The sequence below is a fragment of the Salvelinus namaycush genome, chromosome 8 (assembly GCF_016432855.1).
Source record: "Salvelinus namaycush isolate Seneca chromosome 8, SaNama_1.0, whole genome shotgun sequence".
Lineage (NCBI taxonomy): Eukaryota > Metazoa > Chordata > Actinopteri > Salmoniformes > Salmonidae > Salvelinus > Salvelinus namaycush.
This window is the reverse complement of record NC_052314.1, coordinates 65,454,502-65,465,027: the sequence shown is the minus strand read 5'-3', so window position 1 is coordinate 65,465,027 and position 10,526 is coordinate 65,454,502. Positions and strand designations below refer to the sequence as shown.

The window sequence follows — 10,526 nt, the reverse complement described above, 5'->3', positions numbered from 1 at the left end:
AATAGATGGAGCAGGGAAGCCGCGGGTTATTCGTTACAACGCTAGCACCCGGGAGACATGACAATTAAAGTTAGCAGGCTGGGGTTAGTAGAAGTTTCTGCTCCGAAGTCCGGTTGAGGGCACAGCGTCTGGAGTTACGTCGACTGACCAGTCGTGGTGGTACGGCGAGGCGCCATGTCGACAAAGGATCCGGGCCGGATGGCGAAAAGGTATAGTAATTTAATTTGCTAGCCGCGAGGAATGTCCAGAATATTTTGGTGTCTCATTCGACCAAACACTTGACTTGTAGTAAGAGTGTCCGGCCTGTGATTGGTAGGTTGGGAGTTGGATCCGAGTCATACCAAACAGTGTAAAACTGGCACTAAATGAGTCTCTGCTTGGCACTCAGCATTAAGGAGATATATTGGGGGTAAGGCCCTGTGATAGACTAGCGTACTGACATGGGAGTGTACACTACTACTACATCAAGATGCCTCACGCTACAGGAAAATGACCTGTTATTATTGTAACTTCATTCCATGCTGTAATGTATAGAGATACTGATATAGATCTAGAAACAGGACATGTTATTGTAACTTTATTCCATACTGTAATGTATAGAGATACTGATATAGATCTAGAAACAGGACATGTTATTGTACCTTTATTCCATGCTGTAATGTATAGAGATACTGATATAGATCTAGAAACAGGACATGTTATTGTACCTTTATTCCATGCTGTAATGTATAGAGATACTGATATAGATCTAGAAACAGGACATGTTATTGTATCTTTATTCCATGCTGTAATGTATAGATACTGATATAGATCTAGAAACAGGACATGTTATTGTACCTTTATTCCATGCTGTAATGTATAGAGATACTGATATAGTTCTAGAAACAGGACATGTTATTGTACCTTTATTCCATGCTGTAATGTATAGAGATACTGATATAGAAACAGGACATGTTATTGTACCTTTATTCCATGCTGTAATGTATAGAGATACTGATATAGATCTAGAAACAGGACCTGTTATTGTACCTTTATTCCATGCTGTAATGTATAGAGATACTGATATAGTTCTAGAAACAGGACATGTTATTGTACCTTTATTCCATGCTGTAATGTATAGAGATACTGATATAGATCTAGAAACAGGACATGTTATTGTACCTTTATTCCATGCTGTAATGTATAGAGATACTGATATAGATCTAGAAACAGGACATGTTATTGTACCTTTATTCCATGCTGTAATGTATAGAGATACTGATATAGTTCTAGAAACAGGACATGTTATTGTACCTTTATTCCATGCTGTAATGTATAGAGATACTGATATAGTTCTAGAAACAGGACATGTTATTGTACCTTTATTCCATGCTGTAATGTATAGAGATACTGATATAGTTCTAGAAACAGGACATGTTATTGTACCTTTATTCCATGCTGTAATGTAGAGATACTGATATAGTTCTAGAAACAGGACATGTTATTGTACCTTTATTCCATGCTGTAATGTATAGAGATACTGATATAGATCTAGAAACAGGACATGTTATTGTACCTTTATTCCATGCTGTAATGTATAGAGATACTGATATAGATCTAGAAACAGGACATGTTATTGTACCTTTATTCCATGCTGTAATGTATAGATACTGATATAGTTCTAGAAACAGGACATGTTATTGTACCTTTATTCCATGCTGTAATGTATAGATACTGATATAGTTCTAGAAACAGGACATGTTATTGTACCTTTATTCCATGCTGTAATGTAGAGATACTGATATAGTTCTAGAAACAGGACATGTTATTGTACCTTTATTCCATGCTGTAATGTATAGAGATACTGATATAGATCTAGAAACAGGACATGTTATTGTACCTTTATTCCATGCTGTAATGTATAGAGATACTGATATAGATCTAGAAACAGGACATGTTATTGTACCTTTATTCCATGCTGTAATGTATAGAGATACTGATATAGATCTAGAAACAGGACATGTTATTGTACCTTTATTCCATGCTGTAATGTATAGAGATACTGATATAGTTCTAGAAACAGAACATGTTATTGTACCTTTATTCCATGCTGTAATGTATAGAGATACTGATATAGTTCTAGAAACAGGACATGTTATTGTACCTTTAGTCCATGCTGTAATGTAGAGATACTGATATAGTTCTAGAAACAGGACATGTTATTGTACCTTTATTCCATGCTGTAATGTATAGATACTGATATAGTTCTAGAAACAGGACATGTTATTGTACCTTTATTCCATGCTGTAATGTATAGAGATACTGATATAGTTCTAGATACAGGACATGTTATTGTACCTTTATTCCATGCTGTAATGTAGAGATACTGATATAGTTCTAGAAACAGGACATGTTATTGTACCTTTATTCCATGCTGTAATGTATAGAGATACTGATATAGTTCTAGAAACAGGACATGTTATTGTACCTTTATTCCATGCTGTAATGTATAGAGATACTGATATAGTTCTAGAAACAGGACATGTTATTGTACCTTTATTCCATGCTGTAATGTATAGAGATACTGATATAGATCTAGAAACAGGACATGTTATTGTACCTTTATTCCATGCTGTAATGTAGAGATACTGATATAGTTCTAGAAACAGGACATGTTATTGTACCTTTATTCCATGCTGTAATGTAGAGATACTGATATAGTTCTAGAAACAGGACATGTTATTGTACCTTTATTCCATGCTGTAATGTATAGAGATACTGATATAGTTCTAGAAACAGGACATGTTATTGTACCTTTAGTCCATGCTGTAATGTAGAGATACTGATATAGTTCTAGAAACAGGACATGTTATTGTACCTTTATTCCATGCTGTAATGTATAGAGATACTGATATAGTGCTAGAAACAGGACATGTTATTGTACCTTTATTCCATGCTGTAATGTATAGAGATACTGATATAGATCTAGAAACAGGACATGTTATTGTACCTTTATTCCATGCTGTAATGTATTGAGATACTGATATAGATCTAGAAACAGGACAGGTTATTGTACCTTTATTCCATGCTGTAATGTAGAGATACTGATATAGTTCTAGAAACAGGACATGTTATTGTACCTTTATTCCATGCTGTAATGTATAGAGATACTGATATAGTTCTAGAAACAGGACATGTTATTGTACCTTTATTCCATGCTGTAATGTATAGAGATACTGATATAGTTCTAGAAACAGGACATGTTATTGTACCTTTATTCCATGCTGTAATGTATAGAGATACTGATATAGATCTAGAAACAGGACATGTTATTGTACCTTTATTCCATGCTGTAATGTAGAGATACTGATATAGTTCTAGAAACAGGACATGTTATTGTACCTTTATTCCATGCTGTAATGTATAGAGATACTGATATAGTTCTAGAAACAGGACAGGTTATTGTACCTTTATTCCATGCTGTAATGTAGAGATACTGATATAGTTCTAGAAACAGGACATGTTATTGTACCTTTATTCCATGCTGTAATGTATAGAGATACTGATATAGTTCTAGAAACAGGACATGTTATTGTACCTTTATTCCATGCTGTAATGTATAGAGATACTGATATAGTGCTAGAAACAGGACATGTTATTGTACCTTTATTCCATACTGTAATGTATAGAGATTCTGATATAGATCTAGAAACAGGACATGTTATTGTACCTTTATTCCATACTGTAATGTATAGAGATACTGATATAGTTCTAGAAACAGGACATGTTAATGTACCTTTATTCCATGCTGTAATGTATAGATACTGATATAGTTCTAGAAACAGGATATGTTATTGTACCTTTATTCCATGCTGTAATGTATAGAGATACTGATATAGTTCTAGAAACAGGACATGTTATTGTACCTTTATTCCATGCTGTAATGTATAGAGATACTGATATAGTTCTAGAAACAGGACATGTTATTGTACCTTTATTCCATGCTGTAATGTATAGATACTGATATAGTTCTAGAAACAGGACATGTTATTGTACCTTTATTCCATGCTGTAATGTATAGAGATAATGATTTAGCTCCACCACAATAAATACAGTTAGCTGACAATTTCTCCATTGAATAGATATTTCATTGGTGTTGCAGTAAAATGACTGCTTCGATATTTAACCAATCAGACATTACCCTACCACATCTGATCTCATAACAGCTCCCTTAGGAGTTAAGGAGCAAAATGGATTCACAGCTCAGACTGTATCTGAATTCACATGTTTGCTTCCATTTCTGTGAGTTACTGTGTCTCAGAGATGGTCTGCTTCTGCTTGCTTTAACTTCATCCAAAGTACAGCGTAAAACACCTGTTAGGGTGCCTTTCTGCTACACGTTGAAGAGGATTTGTAATCATGGCTATCTTTTCATTTCTATTTACAGGATCTTGTCTCAGGAAGCTGTTGTCAAAGACTGGACTAGAAGATCATTATGAAAACAAGCTGACGTTAAGTTCTGTCCTTGAGATAAATGCTGATACTACATCAGATGAACCTCTTACCACTATGCAGTCACTTCCAGGGGCCTTCCTGAAGAAATTAATGATGGCAAATGTGAATGCTAGGAGTGTGACACTAAAAAGTGACACTGATGAGAGTGACTCTGAAAACAGTTATGTAATTAATCCATTGGACCTGATAACTGCCCTGTTTCTGTGTTCAGATGGTTTCCTGCAGCAGGAGATGGTCCAGAAAATGTCCATGTGTCAGTTTGCTGTTCCTCTGCTGCTGCCCAACTGTGACACAGAACAAAGCACTTTGATGCTGTGGGCCTTGAGGGACATAGTGAGGAAGTTTAGACCCTCTTCACAAGTAGACACAAAGTCCTTCATAGAGGAGAGAATTGTACTCTCTGATATCCCTATGGTGTCCTTTGTTAGGCTAGGAGACAGCGACTTGTCCAAGTCTAATATGTTGAACAAACTGCTAAGTAATCCTGACACATTTGTCCATCGTGATATGGACTGTGGTGATGTACCTCGGAAGATTTCAGATGGTCTAGTTGAAATCAGCTGGTACCTCCCATGTGGGAAAAGAAACATAGACAGGTTCACCAAGCCTGTGGCTTTTGCCAATCTCAGAGGAGACATCAGGTCCTTTAAGACACAGTTTTCCTTTCTGTGTCAAACATCAGCAGCAATTTACATGTTTAGTGATGAATTAGAGGCAGATTCTGAGGTTTTGAAAGACATAAACACAGAGTTATTTCTGGTTGTTAACTCTCAGAGAAAAACATTCACAGGAGACAAAGTAACACATGTAATAGAAAAGAAGGGGAGGAATGAAGCAGCATTTGTAAAAACCCTGCAGTCATCTGTGGGTGATGTAATTGAAAAATGCCAAAACAAATTGACAATTGAAAAAATGGATGGTATTGCTCGTCAGAGTGGGATTCTGGTTGATGAAGACCGTGATGAGTGTCAGAGTGCCAGGAAGATGGCAGATAAAATCACCAGCAACATCACAGACACAATTAAATTCAAAGACAAACAACTACCCTTACAAGGGCAAATCTGGAAAGAGCTTTCCCAGTTGGAGAAAGAGAGATGTAGACTGAGAAAAGCAGGAGGTCAAGACATTGAACACTACAAGAGCTCTCTGAATAAAAAGGAAATAGAACTCAGAAAAAAACAACAAAGCTTTGATATGACAGAGGCAATGACAAATTTCCTAATCGGCATGTCAAGTTCAGAAGTGGAGCGATCCTATTTCATCAAATGGATGCGGATATATTTGGACAATATGTCACGGAAGAATCTGTCTGGTTTACGAGAAAAGTATAAAATGCTCCAGGAAAAAGAATCTGCAGAGAAAAAAGACATTGCAGATTTGGATAGGCAAATATCTGATGGTTCCCTGGGACTTGAACACTTCCTGCGTGAGTTGGGCCAGTTATATGAAGCTTCCTGCTCCCTCCCTGAAGACAGTCCTCAAAGGAAACAGATGGAGCATCTCCCTGGATTGTGTGCTCAGATGCTGTTGGATGGTTTCCCCATTGAGCTTGTGGACGGAGATGCATCAAATATCCCTCTGAAATGGATATCAGCTGTTCTGACTCAGCTTCATACTCTTGTGGACTCTAACAGCAAGATCCGGGTTGTGACAGTTTTAGGGGTCCAAAGCACTGGGAAGTCCACTCTCCTCAACACCATGTTTGGGGTCCAGTTTGCTGTCAGCAGTGGAAGATGCACCAGAGGGGCCTTCATGCTACTGATTAAAGTCAACAAAGACCTCAAGGAGGAATTGAAATGTGACTTCATCATGGTTATTGACACAGAGGGGTTGAAATCACCAGAGTTGGCCCAACTAGATCATAGCTATGAACATGACAATGAACTGGCCACACTGGTGATTGGACTCAGTGATGTCACAATTATCAACATGTCCATGGAGAACTCCACAGAGATGAAAGACATTCTACAGATTGTTGTTCATGCTTTTATCAGGATGAAGGAAGTGGGGAAGAAGCCGATATGTCATTTTGTGCACCAGAATGTGTCAGACATGTCTGCTCATGACAACAACATGAGGGACAGGAAGAAGTTGTTGGAACAGTTGAATGAAATGACCCAGGCAGCAGCCAGAATGGAGAAGAAGGAGAATATCACCAAGTTCACTGATGTGATGGAGTATGATCCAGACACAAGCAGTTACTACATCCCAGGACTCTGGCATGGGACTCCCCCAATGGCTCCAGTCAATGCTGGCTACAGTGAGGCTGTATATGACTTCAAAAAGAGCTTGATGAAAGATTTTAGAATATGCCCAAAAAATGATGATTTGACACATTTCATGAAGTGGACAGAAAGCTTGTGGGAGTCTGTTAAATTTGAGAAATTCATCTTCAGTTTCAGAAACAGCTTGGTTGCAGATGCGTACTCCAGATTGTGCTCTGAGTACAATGGTTGGGAATGGGCCTTCCAGAAAGAGATGTATACATGGATGATTGGTGCTGAAACCAACATTTCTAATTTTGGCATGACAGTTCTTAATCACCAGATCACCATAAGAGATATGCTTAAGGACCTGATGAGGGAAGCATCGGAGAAACTGTCAGTGGGGGAAGAGGAAATCCAAAACAATCTAATTACATACTTTAAAAAGCAAGATGGCCATGTCAATCTGGTGGAAAATTACAGGGAAGGCTTTGTGTCCAGTGCCAAAACACTGAGACGAGAGACACAAAACACAGTGAGTAACGTTCTACATGGAGCTGTTGAAATCAAAGAGGGAATGGCCCAACTGGATGACATCAAGAGTTCACAGGCAAATACAATGGAGAACAAGGTGCTGGCTTTGCTGAAAACCTGTAGACAGAACAAATCTGATTTATCAGAACAGGACCTCATAGAAGAGTTTGAAAGAATGTGGAAGAAAACTCTGTCTGAGATCAAATTCAGAGGACTCACAAGAAGAGAGGTTGCTCAGGATGCCTTCAGCATTTTACAAGACCATTTATCTACGAGGTCGGGTTATGTCCGAAGTTTGTTGGATGGAAACAGCTTGGTTGATTGTGGGAAGAGGCCATTTGCTGTAGAGTCAGGGGATTGGTGGCAGAAGACTAAAGACCTTGTGATGCACTGGAATAGAGACAATCTCAGGAAGAAACTACAAGAGTTGTGTGACAACATCATAACACAGTGTCAAGAGTTTATAACCCAGAAGGTGAAAAGCAAAACAGATTACCATGACACTGACATCAAAGAGCTTCTTGAAATAATTGATCAAACATCTCAACAAAACAAGAAACGTAAAGTTCCTGAGGAATGTGAGATTAATCTGAAGCTGCACATCTGTGGTATAGCAGCGAGAACATTTCAAAAGAAACATGATGATTTAATTGCAGTCAACGACCCCCGAAAATGTCTGGAACAGTCTAAGAACAAGTACCTTACTGACTTCATAGACTTGTTTCATAACCGAGACCAGTGCCTGAAGAAAGCTGAAGAGTTCACAAAGCTCTTACAGCCAGCTGTACAGGACTATGTGACCAAAATGATTGGTCCTGATGTAGTTGATGAAATGAAGACCGGTGAAGGGTCAGAGGATTACAGCGCCCGAGGGGCTTTCCAGTTCTCCATTTTAAAACAGCTACTGATGGATGGGAAATATGACGGGAACTACAGAGAATACATAAACCATTATGAAAAGTTTGTGAAGGACTGGCTGTTTGAACAAATTGCACAACAACTCTCAAAGGACCGCAGTTTGGAGAAGTTGGAGAAGAAACATCTTTCAGAGATAGTCAAGATAATTACTGATTCAATTTCTAACATCAGAAAATCACACAGCACTGTAAAAGATATCAATACTTTCATTCAGAACATCTGCAGTGCCCTTGGAAAGAAGCTTGTCTTCCCCAAGGATGGTCTGGATTTGATCATGACTCTGAACTACTCTGAAAATACAGAACAGTTTGCTGACTACCTAACAGATTATGTGGGAGAAATGGAGCAGTCACTAGCAGCTGAGTATGACAAGGGAGGAGACATCAAAGAGAGACTCAGATCTCTGCCATTCAAGCCTCAGGACAAGATGTTCACCAGTCTGTTTGGCTGTGGGGAGGTATGTCCCTTCTGCAAAGCACCCTGTGAAGCAGGAGGGAAGGAGCATGCCAAACACTTTACCTCCATTCACCGTCCACAAGGAGTCAGTGGTTGGAGGAATTTAAAGACAACGGTGTTAGTGACTGACATATGTTCCTCTGATGTGATTAGTGACAACACATTCAGGACCTCCCTGACAGAAGGCAAATTTCACCCCTACAAGGACTACCAGACATATTACCCTGACTGGATCATAACTGGAGACACCAGCATTGAGGCTTCAGACTATTGGAAGTATGTGATGGCAACATTCAATGAGACAATTGCTGAAGCATATGACGCACTTCCTGCTGATATCCCAGAGGACTGGAATAGATTAACAGCTGAGGATGCAATGAAGAGCTTGAAGGGCTCATTCAACATGAAAGACTAGTCTCTAGTTGTTGACATGCAACCATTTAAAGATGTCCGACTAGATAACCAGAAATAACTATTATGACATGGATATTTAACAGAATCAAAACATGAAGGGACAGTTTTTGAAATAATGTGCAGATTGAGCAATACCCAATGTAATTCTGAAAAGAACAACTGCAGCACGGCAAATCACATTTTCAGATACATTGATAAATGATATGAAATCTTGGCAATTTACAGATCTGATCTTCATAATGAAACAGCTAACACTGAGTTTTATGGGATATTAATACATTATTATAATCAAGTAATACAACATTCAAATCATGATTTTGATGTAAGCAAAGAGTTTTTAGCAAATTCAGAAATCATACAAAATGCGAGAGAAGTGAACATGAACACCAGCAGGTTAACCGACATGATTTTTGTGACTTGATAATGTCCATAAATAAACACAATACACAGGTAACTAAGGAGCTAGTCTGACATTGTTCATTTAGTTTCAATTATAATAATTATATTTCTCTCATTTACTTACCATCTAACCTATGGCTTGATATGCCTTAATCACAGATTATGAAGGGACTGCATCATTTAGTGGTTGACTTGCCATTTGTTTTTATTTGTTATTTGACCTTTTACTTTTTAATCTTAATGTATTTTTTTATTTAGAGAATATGCATTTGTTGTTTCATATACAGGTTTTACACATTTATTGGTCTTTCAATGTATTTACTTCAACAAGAATGATTGCTAAGTAGACTTAAAAGATAATGTTTCTAATTGATCACACCTTCAAATAGTGATTTGTTCAATGACTTCATTGCTTTGAACACATTAGTTTGGATAAAGTGTAATTCATAATCAGTGACCATCAGTAATGTAACTTCATTAATACTCTTCAGGTATGCTTGATGTATATAGTATGTTCTGAAGTACTGCGGCAGGTAGCCTAGTGGTTAGAGCATTGGGCCAATAACCGAAAGGTTGCTGGATCGAATCCTGAGCTGACAAGGTACAAATCTGTCGTTCTGCCCCTGAACAAGGCAGTTAACCCACTGTTCCTAGGCCGTCATTGTAAATAAGAATTTGTTCTTAACTGACTTGCTTAGTTAAATTTAAAAAAATACTGCACTGTGATTGTTGTTTTGGATGCTAATGATTATAATGGTATTGATGATGCTGATGACTGTTTGCATTTATTTGTGATGATGATGTTTGTTGATGAAGGTGATTTAACCAGCCTAATGAGCCTAATGACAGTTGATGAAGATTATATTGTTGTTGTTGATGATGATTTTATTTTTGTTGTTGTTGATGATTATTTGATGATGTGAGATTAAACTCTCTAAGGCCTGCAGGAAATGGCTTTCAGTTGGCAAAACTATCAGCATGATGAAGACCAAAAAAGTTGAGTTGTATTTAACAAATATTGATATTGTTTATGATCTCTTACAAATGTTATTTTTCATCTCCAGTGAACACACACATACAATATACTGTAGTCTGTAGACATATTGT

General features: G+C 37.7%; 1 protein-coding gene across 1 annotated transcript; it reads left to right on the top strand.

Moving 5' to 3' along the window:
* Window positions 1-4,548: 4,548 nt before the first annotated feature.
* Window positions 4,549-9,021, top strand: LOC120052248 (interferon-induced very large GTPase 1-like). The gene has a single exon (XM_038999068.1). The coding sequence runs from the start codon at window positions 4,549-4,551 to the stop codon at window positions 9,019-9,021; it is 4,473 nt and encodes a 1,490-aa protein (XP_038854996.1).
* Window positions 9,022-10,526: the final 1,505 nt, after the last annotated feature.